Here is a 17,576-nt window from a genome sequence, read left to right on the forward strand (position 1 = left end):
AGATTTTTATTTGCTACTCAACTAGTGTGATCTTGGAAAAAAAAGTTCAAGGTCTGCCTAACCTGGAGATTTTTCTCCAGTATGCTTTCTACTGAATTGGGAATTCTTTGAGTAGTGTTTGTGCTAAAAGTATTCCCAATGCTTTTGATGTTGAGCTTTTGCTTGTTGGCTGTTGTGTGTCCTTGGCTGTAGCAATAATGCAGCAACTTCTTCTCATTTCCCTCATATTCTCAGAACAATTGAGATTTTTGTCCATGTCCAGAGAACCATAAAACCATGGGCCATAAGTTCAGGGGAGTGTTTCTACAGGCACTGGTGATGAAATTACTCCTGGAATACTGCAGTTATTTAAAATTTCACCTTGCTGGAAAGTACTGGCAGCATGAAAGGAGAAAAAAAACGAGACAGCTTGAGAGCTTCACACATAACAAAAGATTAGAAGAATGACTCTTGAGCCAAAAGACAAGTGGTGATTTTGATGAGCACAAACATGAAGGTCAATGTGGATGTTAATACAGAAACATGGAGAGATTTCATTTACTTTGCAGCTGAATCAAGGGATGCAGCCCCTACACGTTTATTCCCTGATCTAGATACAGCATGGCTAAAATGGTGCATTGTGCAGCTGGGCTACAGCCAGGTCAGAGCCCCACACAGCCAGCACACTGAACAACGTGCCCTGGGCACAGCAGCTCCTGGGAGAGCCCTCCAGAGCTGGGGCAAGCAGTGCTTGGCAGCCACATCTGGTAACCACATCCCCAGGCCACCAGCACACACAGGGAGTGTTGGGCTAATGTCTGACTTTGGTGCAGAGAAAATGCCCTTTGACTATGAGACAAATTGCAGTAGTGTGAGTGGCTGGGAGGCAGGTACCCACAACAGCCACAGTGCCAACAGCTGGGGGTGCCCAGATCTAGGTTGGGCAAAATATTAGAGACTATGCAGAGTCTGAATCTGCCCAGCACAGCCAGGGAGACAGCTGACACAGGAGACAGGGATGCTGGAGGTCTGCAGAGATCTCAATTGGTCTTGGCCTTCTCTTCCATCTCTGATTGCTGCCCTGCCAGCCTTGGAGGACATTATTGTTTAATACCCAGAGGGGACAGCTGAATTCCTTCTACAGCAACAGTATTTTTTTGTGATGCCAATGCCATGACCTTTATTCATGAAAAACAAAGTACAAATGGGGAAAGCAGGGTGGAGCTCTGTCAGAAATGTGATGTAAACAGCTACAAAGATGTGGTGTGCTCCTCCAAAGCCATTTCCCACCAGGTAAGGATCAGAGCAACAGGCATTGCAAACACAGCAGAGATCCTATCTGATATTTTGTTAAGCTAATTGCCTATACCTAACAGCAAGGCTTAATAAAAATTGCCAAATTGAACTTTTGCTCAGATTAGACAACATCAACAACAATAGTTTCCAAAGGATTTATGGAAACAAATTCCCATTCCAGGTGTCTGCTGACATTTAAAAAAAGCCAGCCTCTTTTCTAGCATCTATGAAAGTAACATGAACCATTCAGTAGGAGAGCTCCCGTTTTGTTGTGGAAACAGTCTCCGCAGTACCCTTGAAAATTCATCCTGAGGCAAGTTTGAAATAATTCATGCTTTTGCTCTTACAAAAATATCTTCATGTTTAGAGCAAACAGCTGTTTTGCTGGTGGAAAACAGCAGAAACGTGACCTGTATTTAAACCTGTATCTTACTGGGAGAACTGGGAGCTTATTCTCCCAGTAGGGATGCAAAATGTGTGCAGTGACACATGCAAAGACTTCTGGGGTGGCATGAATTCAGTTTGAGGGGAACCCTGAGTTGAAGCCAGGTGGAGTGGGCATGTGGCAGTGCCCTCTGCTCTGGCTGGAGGTGGTGCCTGTGTCCTGAGCTGCAGCAGGCCAGGGGATGTGCCTGATAGAAGCCAAACCCTCTCCACATGGTTTCACAGGACCTCCAGAGGCACTGGGTGGAAAAGCTCCCGGGGTTCCAGCACAGCCTTGTCTGTGTGCTCTGCTCCATGGCTCACCCAGCTCTGTCAGCACACAGCCCCAGGCCCTGCTGCTCACTGCCACAGCCCAGCCTGCCCATGCAGCCCCTCCGTGCTGCCCATGGCCTCCAGCAGCACCTGCTATGGGGCAACAGGGCTCAAGGGCGTCTTTGTGAGTGCCAAGGGCATCCCAAATCCACTTGGGCTGCTCCACAGTTTGCTGGGATGTGCTTCCCAAGGAAATGTGGGAGTACAGGGACAAGTTTTCACACTTCTCTCCATGAATGTCATGAGCCCAACAGACAAACTTGCAGAAGAAAAAAGGAGAAAACTTGAGGACTTTGGCTAACACAGAGAAAGAGACAATGCTCGATGCTACAGACAGCCTATCACCAACTGTTCACAAAATATTAACCATTTGTGGCACATTTAATAATCAGTAAGTGATAATACTGGGCTTTGATACAAATCAGAGCTGAGTAACATTGGCCAAAGAGATTTAGAGGACCAAGCCTGGACAGTTTGTGCTGTGTGCTGAGCCTATTCCACCCTCTCCTGTTTCCCCACCTTCTCATGTACAGGCAGCAAAGCAGGATTGCTTTGGCTGGGAGAGACAGGCAGAAATCACTCCCTGCAAGGATGCACTGCTGGGTTAGTGCTGCTGCTGCACCCAAATAAACCTTCCAAAAGCAGTCTCTGCCCAGGTTGGGACATAAGCGTCAGGTATCCCAAAAGAGAAGTGCAGAGATGCCGCAGTGAATATTGCTGAATTTATTTTAGGCCACGGAGACTCTGGCTGAAAGATCACTTGGGAGCATGCCAAAGGTCCAGAAAAGGTAACTGCTTGGGGAGGATCAAGGTCACCCGTGCCTGGGAGCTGCTGGCGTGGCACTGGTGCCCGGGGAGGTGAAGCCCAGGCGGTGCTGCGGGTTTGTGCCGGCTGCGGATGCTCGGCCAGCTCTGCCTCCCTGACACCAGATGCAAAGAATTTGTTTTGCACTCGGACTGCTAATCTGGAAAACTGAAGCGCTGTGTTTTTAAGTTTATATTATATGCTTGCTTTCCAGTTCTGTTAATTAAAATCATGATCCTGGATGAGCAGTCGCTGCATAGCTTGCAGGGTTCGTTTTAAATTTCTTCTATTTTCTAGACACTCAGGCATCTGAAGCCCTTTCTCTGCTTGCAGTGCATTAATTCTCCTAGCTAGAAATTCTATCTGTCTGAACTCGTACAAGCATGCATTTGGGAATGGTTTTGTTTGTTACAGTATTTTCTCCCACTGTTTGCCTATATCTACAAATGTAATTTGTTAGAATAAATGGAATAATTGAAAATTATACACTCCTCATAACTGTTTCACCATCACATTGAGAGGGAAGGGAGTAGAGGGACCCATAAGCAAATAGAAAGAAATATGAGCATGTATTAAATCACTTTTCTTCTTCTTTGGTGAGTTTAATCCATCAGCTTTTCTGGAGCCGTCCTGTAAGTCATGAAGGCTCAATTGCCTCAGCAAGCTCTCCACTGCACATTTTTGGACTATTTACTGTGATGTCTACTGTCACCCAGGATGTGGTCAGGCCAACCTGCCCAGCTAAATAATCAGCTCCAAATGGAAATGGAAATGGTTCTGTAGGGCAACCTCAGACTCTATTGACCTTTTATTGCTTTCAGAGTGTGTTTGCCACAACTTCTTCCCTGTCCCCCAAGCTACATCTCCTGTGGCTTCCCAGATTCCAAATCACCTTTGCCGCACCCATGTAACCATCTTGACTTGGCAGGACCTGTTGTGCTCGTGAGGCCCAGGAAATCTTTGCAGGCTGTGCAGCAGCAGAATATTTAGCTGCAGCATGGCAGGTGTGTCACCAGCAGGGAAAGAGGGATATTCACCATGTGCACCATATCCAAGCACACCTTGTGCTACTGGAGTGCTGCTAACAGAGCACTTGTCCAGTGAGGAGCATCACTTACACTGCCCAGATGTGAAGCTTTGCTTTCAGGACTGAAAACAATGAGTGTGACACGTGCAAGGACAACATCTGCAGTGTTTACTTTGGTCTGTCTGCGGACAAGGCTCAGAGTCGCTCAGCAAAGCTCACAAGAGCTTCTCCATGCACAAGTGAACATCACCTGAGCTCAGCAAAGCCTTTCTATGCAAATCCCAACTGCTCTGCATTGGGATCATCAAACAATGACTCCAGAATTAGATTCAACGAGATGTCTTTTTTTTTTTACCTTTTTTTAACAAGTACATTCAGCACCTTAGCCTTTTCAGGGCTTGTATCTTGGTTAATGCTACCGTTTGCCTTCTTTTGGAAAATTCAACTCATGTGATAGAGGAATTCTATGTGTCAAATTCTGATGCAGAAATTCTGGTATGAGTGCTTCTGTAAAATACAGAAGTGGAAAATGGAGCTTATATGACAGGAAATTATTTTCTTGGGTGTTTTTTTGAATAAATTTTATATGATTGAACCAGCAAAGAACAAGGCCAACATCAAAAAAATCCATTACCTGTTGATCTTATCCTGGTTTTGGCAAATTTAGGCAGGCATTGCAAGATTTTATGTGAACTGTTACATAACAGTTCAGGCAAAAAAAAAAAAAAAAAAAGATAAGTTATCATATATCTAGTACTAGATAATCAGATTAAAAAGAAAAAAAAAAAAAACAACTGGGAAGTGCAATAATTGGATTTGCTAATGCCACATAAAATAAAAAGATGAGTACATATTTGGATTTTTGTACAGGGCAAGTGCCACAGAATTTTCCCTAGGGAACAATCCTCTATTGGCAAAGTGTGATCAAATGGAACAAACAAATTTTTTTTGTCTTTAATTATTATGATTCTGTTTAAAAGTTAGAAGACGTCAATTTTAGCATGTGGAATGCAATTGTGCAAGAAAATGTGTTTCCTGAATTTTCAGTGACTAAAATTCACACACATACTGGTTATTTTAATTTAAGGAAAAAGGATTTTGTTTCTTTATCCTGTTACATAACACTGGATCTATTCTCCCTTGAACACACAAGTATGATTATCATTAATCTTAAAGAGAAACAGTTGTCTTTCAAAATCCTTTCTGAATTTCAGAATTTTTATCTTTTTTTGGTTTTTTTTAGTTAGATCCCAAATGACTGGATATGAATTGAAGATGAAAGCACATTGTTTATTTTTTAAATTAGATTACTTTAATCTCATTTATACATAGTTCTTCTACTGTTCTTCCCAACAGCAATAGTGAAGAAAAAAACATTGTTTTAGAGTGATTCCAAAATAAAAAGCATACGGTTATACAGCATCCAGCAGGAGACAGAGTACCTGTTATTGCTTTTTTAGCTCATTTTTATGAAACTGGCTGGCTTTCAGTTCAGAGACATTCTTTAATAATACTTATATTTTTCATTCTATAGTGCATTCCTTTCAAGGATTTTAAATTGCTCAGGAGATCTTGAAAATCCCAGTGAAAACCTTTGGATATATGAGAGGTTTTTATTTGCAGGTAGCTGACTCTGTTAACTTGAGACACTCACTTTTTTTCTAAAGCCAGTGTGACCACTTTGGTTCCAGGCTGTTTGGTTCCTCTGTGTTTGCCCCTCACTTTAGGAATCAGCCCCTGTAAAGCAACAGGCATTTCCAAACTCAAATGGTGTTCAGAAAGGCTCCAGCCTCTCAGCCTTGCTAAGTGCCTCAAGTTAATTTGTAATTAGCTTGATGTAAGGAAAGGACCAGTGCAGGCAATCCCATAATGGCTAGGCCACCTCAAATATAAGCAAAATAGGCCACCCAGAGCATTAAAGCAAGAGAATTTAATGCCAACTGGCTACTTTTCAAGAAGACCTGTGGTTTTTCATTGCCTTTGTGTTTGACTTGTAAACCGGGTGCAGGGCTCAATCACAGGCAGGTTCACATGATGGGGAGTGTAGCAAAACACAGGTCATGTTTTGGTTTCTGTTTGAGACCTTATTTATATATGATTTATATGGATAAACTAAGAAAAATTAACTGTCCAGGCCATAATTTCATCTAAAATAAACACAGACTAAAACTACAGCAACTTAGTGGATTGTGTGGATTAGTGAGATATCCTGGTATGTAACAGCAATAGCAACAGTTTATTCCCCAATTTAGTAATGCTTAAAATCTGCAATCCAGAGTCACTCCATGATATGCAAATCCCTTACAAAATCTGCTTCCATTTTTCATGCTCGGGATCCTCTGCTCTATAGGGGAACCCGAAGACTGATCCCATATAACTTTGTGTAGGAAATTCATGTATAGAAAATCATTAATGCAATGGACTTATTCAGACCATCTTTTTGTCATTCTTGCTTACACAATCCTTTACAGACAGTGCTGTCCATTTCTTTCCTAGTGCTGGACTTCATGCCTGGATGAGCTTTGTTTTTTTCTAATTTTAATGTTTATTTGTAAAATCTTCCCAATCCCTCCCAGATTTCCTCTTTGTCCATGCCCCATCTTGGTCCTGAATCCATGAAACATCATGTTCCCTCTAGCAGCCGAACAATGAAAAACAAGGTTTCTCCTGAAAAATTAAGAAATATTATATTGGTTACCATTTTTAAATTAATGAGAATGTGTTGATGAGCATATTTTAGGTCTTGGTGTAATATCCCTCCCTCCACCTCACCTTATGGAAACCTGAATTAGCCCTTATTCATCCATCTGAAATCTGGCACTCATGTCCTGCCCCTCGAGACCTCTTTACCCGGGTGCAGTGAATCTCTCCTGACTTTCGTGCCATCTCAGTAGATTTCCACACGTCGTAGCCAAGCTGGGGATTTGGCCCAGTGTCTTTTTTAAACCCTGTGACCCAGACGTGGAGATTAAAAAAGAGTTGTGTTATCGGATTAAACAGATACAAGAGGCACTCGCTGTATCAGCATCCAACACCTTAAAACTCCAGCAAGAAGAGCAGCATGGTAATGGCAAAAATAGTCTCTGAGAAAGAGGGAAAACTCAAAGGAAGGTGATGGCAAACCCATGCCTTGGGCTGGGGTGCAAAAATCTGCCACTCTGCCTGGTTGCCAAAGCAGACACAGGGATATGGTGTTCTGCTTGCTCTAGCACCTTGGTACAAGAAACACTCATGGTATTAAAGTCATTTGAACTCCACCTATCCACAGCCAGAGTGATTTTGGCCTTAGATAAGTTTGGGTTAATGTGTTCACAGTGGGGTTTTTAAGACTTGATTGCATTATGAACTGCATCAGTGGACACTGAAATCAATAAAGCTGCAGAAGCAAAAATTCCAACAGATTAAAAACAGACCTACATGGAAAGGATAGTAATTTCAGACACCATTTGTATGCTTAATATTGTACACATGCTTATGCTTTGTAATTTGGGCTCTGACTTGTGATTTTGGTTACATAAGAGAGTGGAGAAGCCAGAAGCATTAGTGCTGCTGTACGCCACTGCAGCTGAAGGCAGAGCTCCCCCAAATATTCATCAAACACATTCTCAGAAGTTGTGCTGTCTCGTAAAGAAATAGCAGGTAGAAATGTGAATATTTATGATACAAGACTAATTATTATTATTATTATTATTATTATTATTATTATTATTATTATTATTATTATTATTATTTCCAGGTACTGTTTATATACCTCTGACTTCAAAACAGCTTTAGCTCTTGGTCTTTAACCCTGAACATTTTTTATTAAACATAGAGAGCAACCATGTGCTTTGTGTGGCTGACTTTTAATGAGTGAAGAGCAACAGAAAAAGAGAGAGCAATAGACAAAATACTTTGATTTCTCTAGAGAACTAGAGCAAAATATTCCACTGCTGTCAGTGGTACAGCTGTGCTGGCAGGATCCCTCACACAGACATGGATCCAGCCGCTACTTGCATTTCCCTGATGTGACTGCTGGTTCCTAATCTGCATCTAGGCATCCTCACTGCAACCAAACAAGTGGCTGAGCTGGTGAGAAACCTTTTGCTTCATTCCATAGTGCAGCCAGAGCTGCCTGTTTCCAATCCCTTGTGGAGCCTCACAAAATGTGAACTGCCTTTTGCAAAGAATACCTACTAAAGAAAGTTGCAGTACACAAGAAATCCTGTGAATCAGAAGACATAGGTGGCAGCATGGACTACATCTTTATGAGTTTAAAACGAGGCTGTTCAGTGGAGATATGTCATCAACTAGCTGTGTATGTCCTACATCTCTATCTGGTTTTCTGCTAAAAACCTACTCACATTCCAAATGAGTTCAGATACTGAAAACCACAGAATTCACTGGAGTAAGGGAAAATCGGATGTGTGACTGTGGCAAAGTGTTTTTGGCATCCTTTATTGCCATCAAAAAGTGTGCAGAATGGTGCAGCGTTTGCAAGAACCAGCTAAGGAAATCAGCCTTTTCTGATACCTCCCTGGAGGCTGCTGTGATGGAATTTGGTCCCCCCAGCAGCCTATGCATAGATGATGGGTTCAGGAGGTGGTCCCCCAGTGACTGCTGTCCTAATTTGTGGGGTAGAAAGGTAGCGTCTTGTATCCGGGAAAACCTAGAGAGCAGAGATGTGAGGACTATTCACTCTCCTCTGGTCCAACCCTGTTGTTCCCAGTGCAAGGTTAGCACCGCGGGATTTCTGTGAAACACAGATGGCACAAAAATCTCGTTTTCACCACAACCGTCCTCCCACAATGCAAATAGTATTTTGCAGTACAGAGGATCTTACTAAGTCTTCAGCGGGGGTTATATGAAAATTCCTCACGAACCTCTGCTGTTGTATCATTTCATTAAGAGAACCAGAGGGGATGCAGGTAGGAGAGCAAGGACATGTTTGAGTCATATACCCGTTCGCCTGCAGGGGAAGAGGACCGGCATTCGGTTCTGTGAAACCGACGCAAAACAAAACCTTGCCCTGCTCATTTTCCAAGCCGATCGCCCCGGCCGTACTTTGTTCTCCAGCTGCCACCGGGACTTCCCGGTGCCGGGGATCGCGCTTTTGGGAGGCGGCAGGGCAGAGCAGGGATATCCCAGCCTCCCAGGCACCTGCCAGGCCACGCTCCCGTGTTGCCTCCTCCAGCAGCAGACGGCCGCGGGTCCAAACCTGTCCCCAAAGCCTGGCAGAGCGGCACCGGGTCCAGAGTCCAGTCCCCCGGGGGGCCGGGGAGAAAAGCGGCCGCGGAGGAGCAGAGGAGGGCCGCGGGCGCAGGCACGGGCAGCGGCGGTGACAGCGCCGTGGGATGCTTTTCCTGCGAGAAGGGCACTCTTTGTGTAAAGATAAAAACCAGCGATTCAAAAAGCGTACGAAAATGAAAAACACCGAGACGCGATGAGCGGCTGGGAGCCCTCGCTCCGCTCCCCGCGGGACGCGGGCCGGGTCCCTCGGGCCGGTGGGGGCGGCCCCGCTGCCGCTGCCGGTGCCCGCGGGAGGGCGGGGGCCCGGGGCGGCCCCCCGGGGCGGCGCAGCCCGGGCTGCCCGGCGGCCGCTGCCCCGCACCCGCCCGCCCCTCCCCGCCGGCCCGCGGCCGCCTGCCAGCCCGGGCTCCGCCGCCGTGTCTGCGGCATGGCCCCTCCTCCCCCACACCCCTTCCTTTAGGCTCCCCCCTCCCCAGCAAAGAAGAGGCCGTGCCGGTGTTTTTCCACTCAGCAGGATGGGTGATGCTCAAAGCTCCCTCATTAGACAACAGACACGAGAGGTCAGGAAGAAAGCGCTTATAAATTACCGTTTCCTCCTGCTCGGCGCTGCTAGTCGCGCCGCACCGCTCCGCCGGACGCGCCGCAGGGGCGCAGCGGCGCGCAGGCACCGCGGCCAGCGGACACAGGTACCGGCACCTCCCGGCCGGGCGGGCGGGCGGGCGGTGGGGCTGCTGCTGCTGCCGCCGCCGCTGCTGCTGCTGCTGCTGCTGCTGCTGTCGCTGCGCTGGTGGCGGTGCCGGTGGCTGGTGGCGGTGGCGGGGCTGGCGCGGCGCGGGTCCCCCTCGCTGCCGCGACGAACAAAGGGGCGGCCGCTCCGCGCCCAGCGGAGCCGAACCGAGCCGAGCCGGGCCGGTGGCGGCGGCATCGTCCTCCCTTTGTCCGCCTCGACTCGGGGTGCCCCTGGGCGCGCTTTCCCTTCCCCCTTTCCATTTATTTATTAATTCATCCTTCTCCTCGAAGCCCCCTCCTCCCCAGCTCTCGCATTACCTCGGCGGTGTTTTTCCTCCCCAGCGGTTATTTACCCCACACACCCCCACACCTTGCGTTAACTTTTTTTGGCGATAACATTCTCAGCCATTCCCCGTTGGCGGTCCTCCAGCACATCGACGGCGCACGCTTCTCTCCCCGGGTATTTTTACCCATTTTTTCTCTGCTTCCCACCCCTCCCCGCTGTGCTTTCTCTGTCTGCCGTGCGCTAACCTCGAGTGAAGAGACTGGTACAGGCAGTGCTACATCTGATGCTAATGGGCCTACCTGGTGGGTAATACTGCTGCTGCTGCTTTCTTGTTATTTCCCTCATTTTCCTTTTTATTCCCCTCGTTTTCCTTTTATTTTGTGGGTTCTTGACATGCCGAAATCAAAGTAGTGATGGGGCTTGGAAATAAAACACAGGGACTACACAGGGCAGGTTACCAAGCTCAGCATGGTGTGAAGGGGTGATAATTCTGGGTTAGTCTGGGGGTAACTTGGATCCAAAATTCACCCGCTGGCTTTAAGATAATGAATGCCCATTGCTGCCTGGTATTATAGCAGGAGGTATGTGGGAGGACTCACAAGCTTTCCATATAAGAACATGGGAGAATTTATTTCACCCAGGCGAAGAAATGTGCAGAGTATGTGTTATTTATGACACTGAAGGCAAGCTGTGTTGTCCTTAGGCAGCTCCAAGAGTGGCAAAACTTGGTGTTTAGAAACTGTAAAAGCTGATCGCTGCTGATTAATAAGAGCTATGTTTAAAGGGAAACACGGATGAAAATTAAAAAAAAAAAAAAAAGGAAAAAGTAGTGGGAGAGGATCCAGATAAACACGAAAAAATACAATCCCACATTTATTCCGGCACAGTTTGTGCCAAGGTGTAAAGAGGGAGGTTTTTGATTAGTTCCCATGTTTTTTAACCGTATTGGGAAAGGCATTAAGAAAATGTGCCGAGAGGAGCTGGTTACGTTGATAGTGCTATTTTGGTAACTGCATTTTTTTTTGTATTGCTTGCATGTGAAAATGTTTTGAGTTTTGGACTAGCAAAACAGTGAGGCAGTCCTGACGGGGACACATGTCATCGGCTGTGTAATTCAGGGCTCGGATGACAGTTGCTACCGGTTTAGATTTTATGGCTTTGGGTTTGAGGGTAAATCAGCCCGTTAAAACCTGCTGCTGTGGAATTTAGATGGGAGAGGCTTTGCTGAGAACTCTGATGGTTGTTGACAGCCGGGTGTTTACCTCTGGGTCTGCGTTCAGCCGAGCTGATTGCTTTCTGGCATTGCCTACCTTTCCCTAACACTTGTGGCAAAGGTTTCCTTGAAGGTTATTGGGGTTTTTTTTTTAAAGCAAAATGTGTGAGCAGCTGAGGCAGCCAGCAGCGTGACAGTGACAGTGTCCCTCATCCGGACCAAGTGTGAAGCACGAGTGTGGAAGGAGGATGTCTGTGTTACCCTGGTTCAACTGACATGGGAAACTTTATTTTTGGTGCTTTCAGAGATAGTATCTTCCTGTTGCCCCTCAACTGTCTCTTAGGTGCTTTGCATGTTCTTTTTTTGTCTTTTTTCTCTTTATTTGCCTTTCACCTCTGTCCCTTCCCCTTCCCACCTCTCCCCTTGGTGTCCTAAGGCAGCTCCCACTGGAGGGCGACAGACTCCTTTCCCCTGGCGCTGCTGCCCGGACCCCGACCCCGCGGCCCGGAGAGGAAAGGCCGCTTCTCGCTGTCATTTATTAACCCGCTGCTCTCACTGGGAGGGTTATTTTCTGTCATTCTTGGCAAAAGGCAGGAGATCGCGGGTGGCACTGTGATATCTGTATGCCCCGAGGAGGTGGGTGCATGCTCAGGGGTGCTGCGTCCAAATCCTGATTTGTTTGCTTAAGGAATCTTGGTCTGGAATCTGATAAAAATTTGGAATCTTTCAAATGCTACCGACTTCTGCTTTATTTTCTTTTGCTATAACCCGGGACAAAATTTAGCATACAGCTCTTTATTGGTAGTTTCGAATGTGGAGCTTTTGGGTGGGTTGCCTGGAGCTTTCATGTCAGAGGTGAAATGTTGGGGCAGTGGCAGGGTTTTTCAGTCAGTGTGAAATGCTGGCAGAAAAGAAGTGCCACATTGCACGGGAAAACTAGGAAGATGCTTTAGGTTGGCTTGCTCTTACTGCAGAGTGCTTGGGAAACCTCCCATGCCTGAGGGATGTTTGTAAAGCCTCGGTGAGGATCTTGTCGTACATCTAATCATTGCTAATATTTCAGTGAGGGTTTTCTTTAATCAATACTCTTAGAGCATCTTACTGGCTTCCAGCCAGGTCCTGTGGGCTGGATGAGACTCTTGGGCACTTTCCAGTGATATTCCTAGGATTTTCATCAATACACATCAAGGCTAAGCAGCACCCCCCTGTTATTTTAATTTTGCCCCTTCTGCATTTTCCAGTTTTTTGTCCAGTGGGCAGTAGGGCAGCGTTGCACCAATGGCCCAATGGCACTGCTGCCAGTTCCACCAGTAAGGGGAGTCCCTGCAGTGGTGCCCTACATGGGGTTTTAATCATGCTGTCAAACAACTCTGAAAAGATTATGCTGATTAGTTTCTTTTATGTTTGACCATATTACAACACTTAAAAATGGATGGAAATGCCATGGTAGTTGCAGCCTTTTGTAAGTAATGTTCATTTGATTGGTCATATGGACAAATTGTAGATCATTTAAGAAGTGAAGCTTTGAATAGATTACCCGGTCGGATTAGTGCCTTCGACTTCTTTTCATCACTAATTTAATTTACATGACCAGAATGGATCAGGGTTATTTTTTTAAAAAGTAATCCTGTGTCTACTCCAGTAAGAGCTCTATACACAGAAGTAAAATTTATTCTAATGGCACACTAGGGGGGCTGCTTGCATATTTGGATCCTTGGCCCTTAGAAGAAAAGCATGAGGATGAAAATGCAGTGATTTAATATTTGTTGAATTTCTTCCATACATGCCTATTTAGTTGAACCCCCTCAGCTGTTGTAGCGTCATGGATGTAATTGATTTGTATGAGCTGAGTATCATCCCAAGGCATGTAAATTTCAGGAAAAAAAACCCTCTAAATTGCTTACATAGTAGCTAATATTGATACAAGGTAATACAGTACAAAATTAGCAGAACATGGCACTCTTCCCTATCCTTTTTTACCCAAAAACCTGCTGTCAGAAGGGCTGCTGTGCTGCCTGTCCATTACTCTGAAACTGGTCCATGACTCTGGCTGGTGTCCTACAGCATCTTCTGTATTTCTGTCAGTCTCTTCTTTTTAACGTGTTCAGAGTTCCACCAGCAAAAAGCCATTCAGTGCCAGCCCTGAACCCTGTTCCAGGAGCATCCCCTGAAGCCACCAGCTCAGGGGGTGTGAATCAAATGCCAGGAGGATTTGGGTGGGTGGCAGCAGGGTGGCAGTCCCATGGCCACAGGAGGTGCCTGGTGAGGCCTCTTGGGAAGGTTCTGCATTTTAGCAGTTGCTGGGTTTCCTGTTGTGGTTCTCTGTCGCTCAGAATTGTCACAGCCTCCAAGGCTGCTGTGGCTGCCCATCCTGGGCTTCAGTGCAGCCAGTGCTTGAGCACTGGCATGGTAAAACAGCCCTGCAGTGCCAAAATGCAGCAGGAGGGTGGTTCAGCTTCATGGCATTGCTGTAAGTCCCATGTCTATAGGTAGGAGAACAAGTCATGGGGTTATTTCTGAGTTGGAATGTAGTTAAAAATTCTTTCATTTTTTTCGTTTTTTGATCCAGATCACATGGCATTTGTATTTTATTTCACTGCTGGAGTGTAACTGTCCTGTTGTTTAGAGGGATATAGTCATATCTCCTGTGATGTTCTACTTAGGATGAAACATACAAGAAATGTATCCTATTTTGGCATTGGTACTACATTCAGTGACTTGCTGTTCTTCAAATAGAAGTTTTTACTGATAAAATTCAGAAAACACAGTACATTATAGCATTGAAACATGTCTGAGTTATTTTGCTGGACCCATTTTTTTTCCTTTAAAATATTTTTTCCTTTTCTTTTTCTCTTTTTTTTTTTCCAAACAGGAAAAGAAAATACATTCAGCAGAGATTCTTCTTCATGTAAGTGTTATTTACGCTTGTTTATGAAATTACAAAAAGGCTTAAAAGCTCATTAAAACATTCAAATACTGAACACTTACCATCTGTTTGCAGAAACCAAGTATAAAGCATGTAAAAATAGGCTGTAGTTATACAGCAATAATGCTCAGTAACTGATGTCTTAAATCTCTCTGTGCAGTTCTTCTGTGTGTATCTCCACAGAATTTAGAAAACGTTGCCAAGCGCTTTGCAGACATTTAAGCAGCATGCCCATAAAGTTGGTGTGTAAATCCTTGGGGGGATAATGTTAAAATGGTTTGCCCAAAGCAGAGGAGACACATAAGTGTGAGCTTGATTTAGCACCCCAGAGTCCTTGGTCCCCAAATGCTGTGACAGTCAGCTTTTCTGCCTTGGATCCTACAGAATCCAAGTTCTGCCCTTAGAGCCATTTGTTGTGTGCAAGTGTGTGCATGTGTTTGTGTGGGTAAGAGAGTGTCTGTACGTGTGCCTGGCCTCAAATAGCCTCCAGGTATTCCAGGCCTTCTCTACAACCTATGGTGATGCCCATTAAAGTAAGAGCAGATGCCACCAGCCATCGGTGGATAATATTGCAAATGTTTTGTGGAAGCATTTGGCTCCAGCCTGGCTCTCTGTCTGGGGGAGCCTCTTAAAGTATTCTTCATGAGACTGAGAGAGCTGCATGTCATAAAACCACAACAGGGTTTTTTCCACGCCGTCTAGCGACCTGCTTTTTTAATCACAGATCTCAGCTTTGAAAACTATTGAGTGGCATAGAAAGCTCTATTCTGGTATTTCTTCCTAGTAAATAAATCTGATTAAATGTTTTACGGGGCTGCATAGATGAAGACTCTCATTGCCTTTATGCAAAAATTAGCTTAGCAAGGAAAATGACTGCATTGTTCCCAATGCAGGGCCTGCTTTGCATAACTTCCCAGCATGTACTGTGTCCAGTGGCATGGCAAGCCCACGAGCACTCACCTCAGCCTGATCTCCCATAAGTCAATTTTTTTTTTTTTAACAACATATATATCTCAGAATTGCAGCACTCCATTATGCTTGCGTAGCAACTTGCTGGTTAATATGTAGCAAAACGCCGTGTGGTAACAAATGGTTTTTTTTGCTATTGTTGAGCTGGAATGTTAGTTCAGCTTGTAGATAACAGTGGCTTGCGCAAGGCGTCCCGGTAGACCATGATTTCTGTGGCTTGGACAGTAGTGCTGTAGGCACCGTGTTCTGCTCTTCCTCTCCCCTGTGCTTCCCTTCATCATCCTCGTGAGCGAGGGCTGGGCTGGCAGAAAGCAGGAGCTGCCAGCCCTCTGCATCCTGCAAAACGCCATCGTGGGGCTCATATTGTGCCTGTTGCTAGTCGAGCATCTGTTGAAAACACTCCTTTTTCTGGTTGTGTTGCTAGCAGAAGCATTGTTAGATGCTTTATTTAATAGCTTAAACCACAAGTGTTGTTTGGCTGGTTTTATCGATTAGACAATATTTTGGGAAAAAAAAACAACCCCAAAACCCCAAAAAATCCAGTACTAAGTGAAGGATACCCCACAAAGGATTAAAGAATCCTCCTTTCCTGCTGCTGGGAATGCTATCTGGGACTAGGTTAAGCGTTTATATCTTTGAGAAGGTACAACATCATTTCTAAAAGGTATCAGAGAAGAAAAGAATCCAGAAGGTTTTTGAGTATGAACATTTTCAACATTTGTAGCTCATTATTATTTCATTCTAGAATGGGAAATTTAAATCTCTTGAAAATCCTGTGAAGCGTCTGCTTCCCGGAGATTATAAAGGGGAAATGGTGAAGCAAAAAACCCGTTATGGGAAGAAGCTCCCAAACAAAGAACCCAAACAGACAAACCCTAGAGCAGTGACTGTACAGTGTCTGGAAACTGCAGAATAACCACACAGCGCAGATCTGGAGAGCTTTGCTTGGAGATTGCAGTATCCCAAAGAAAAATCCCTAATTCCAATACATACACTCTAAAATGAGAAATGAAAAGTCAGTGGTCCAGAGGCCATTTGAAGTGCAGCCTTCCATCACCTGCTGTGGCTTTTCAACAGCTAATGGCGAGCTTTGAGCATCAGAGCCTCTCTCCTCTGGTTCTGTGCATGGAATATTATGACTTTGACTTGATAACTCTGTTTGTGCCTGTCTGTGCATTGGCTTCCCTTGGCTTCTACAATGGTGGGAGTTTCCCAAAGAGAGCTGAACTCCAGGGATGGGAGTGCTGAGGTTATAGTGAAATGGCAGGATGGTGAAGCATCCAGGACAGGGATCTCTCCCAGGCCCCACTCAGAGAGAGTTGACTCCTGTGGCAGTGAATGCTCGGGGGGGATTGACCCTCAGCCCGTGACTTGGGCCAGTCTCTGTGACAGGAGGTGACCACTTTGAAAGGGTCTCTTTGTGACAGTAACCAGCCATATGTAGTTGTAATGATAAGAAAGGGACCATCTTATTTTAGTCACTTTGCGACAAATACTACCACAATTCATTACTTTCCATCAGTGCCTCATCCTATGGAGGAATCACCACTGCCCATCTACATTGAGGAGGGGACAGAAGTCCCGATTGGTGAGTGCAGTTGGGATGGGATTTGTTTAAGGGAGGGTATTAAGGGTACTTGGGTTTTATATTCCTCACATTTGTGTGTACCCGTTTGTCATTGAATATGGTAAGGTCTGCTGCAAATGTTTTGGGGATTTTATTTTATATTCTTATTTATTTTATATTTAGAGCTCCTAAGAGTTATAATATACTGCTAGCATTGGTTTTCAGCTAATCATAAATCAAAGTACATAATTTATGCAGAGAAATTGAAAGCTTCTGTGCAGGAGTCTTAACACAAGGCTGAGGAAGACCCACGAGTATTACAAGAGGTAGTTTCCACTTTGGCCTTTGACCTCAATGTTGAGATACTCAGAATAATCTGAGGTCTGGGTCAGTGTTTTTGTTCTTGCTGACACTCTCATGCCCTGCATCCAACAGACTCACACTGTCCACACCTCTGCATAGCCAGGTTTTCCATGCACCTTAGAGTGCTGCACACCCCCACTCTGAGCTCTGGTGTGGATGTATTGTCACTACCTGGATGTATAGGTTGAGTGCTGTTTAGGGGTTTTTTAAATAGAGAAGCAGTCTTGAAGATAACCCATAAAAGAAGGCAACTAAAAGATCAGTAAGTTGGTGACCTTTTTGGACAGTAGAAAGTTGTGATGGCAAAATTTCCCAGAGCCCCATCCTTATAAAATCTGTTCTGCATACAGTAAGTGTGCCTTAGCTCTCACCTTGGGAATCTGCCTTGTTGAGCAGATGTGTCTCTTCAAAAAATCTTTTCCTTATTATAT

General features: G+C 45.2%; 1 protein-coding gene across 9 annotated transcripts in view; it reads left to right on the forward strand.

The window, feature by feature from the left end:
• Positions 1–9,544: 9,544 nt before the first annotated feature.
• Positions 9,545–17,576, forward strand: part of SLC6A6 (solute carrier family 6 member 6) — a gene marked incomplete at its 3' end in the record, with an annotated part of 56,207 nt that continues 48,175 nt past the window's right edge. For 2 of the 9 annotated variants that reach the window (XM_079317098.1, XM_079317099.1), the window contains exons 1-3: positions 9,675–9,778; positions 14,193–14,228; positions 16,738–16,803. In XM_079317098.1, the coding sequence (XP_079173224.1) occupies positions 16,749–16,803 (55 nt within the window). In that variant the 5' untranslated portion in view covers positions 9,675–9,778; positions 14,193–14,228; positions 16,738–16,748. Of the gene's footprint in view, positions 9,779–10,300; positions 10,410–14,192; positions 14,229–16,737; positions 16,804–17,576 lie in introns of those variants that run through there. The other 7 variants (XM_079317095.1, XM_079317097.1, XM_079317096.1 and 4 more) reach the window with 6 other exon arrangements.

Source organism: Erithacus rubecula (assembly GCF_903797595.1).
Source record: "Erithacus rubecula genome assembly, chromosome: 13".
NCBI classification, from domain to species: Eukaryota; Metazoa; Chordata; class Aves; order Passeriformes; family Muscicapidae; genus Erithacus; species Erithacus rubecula.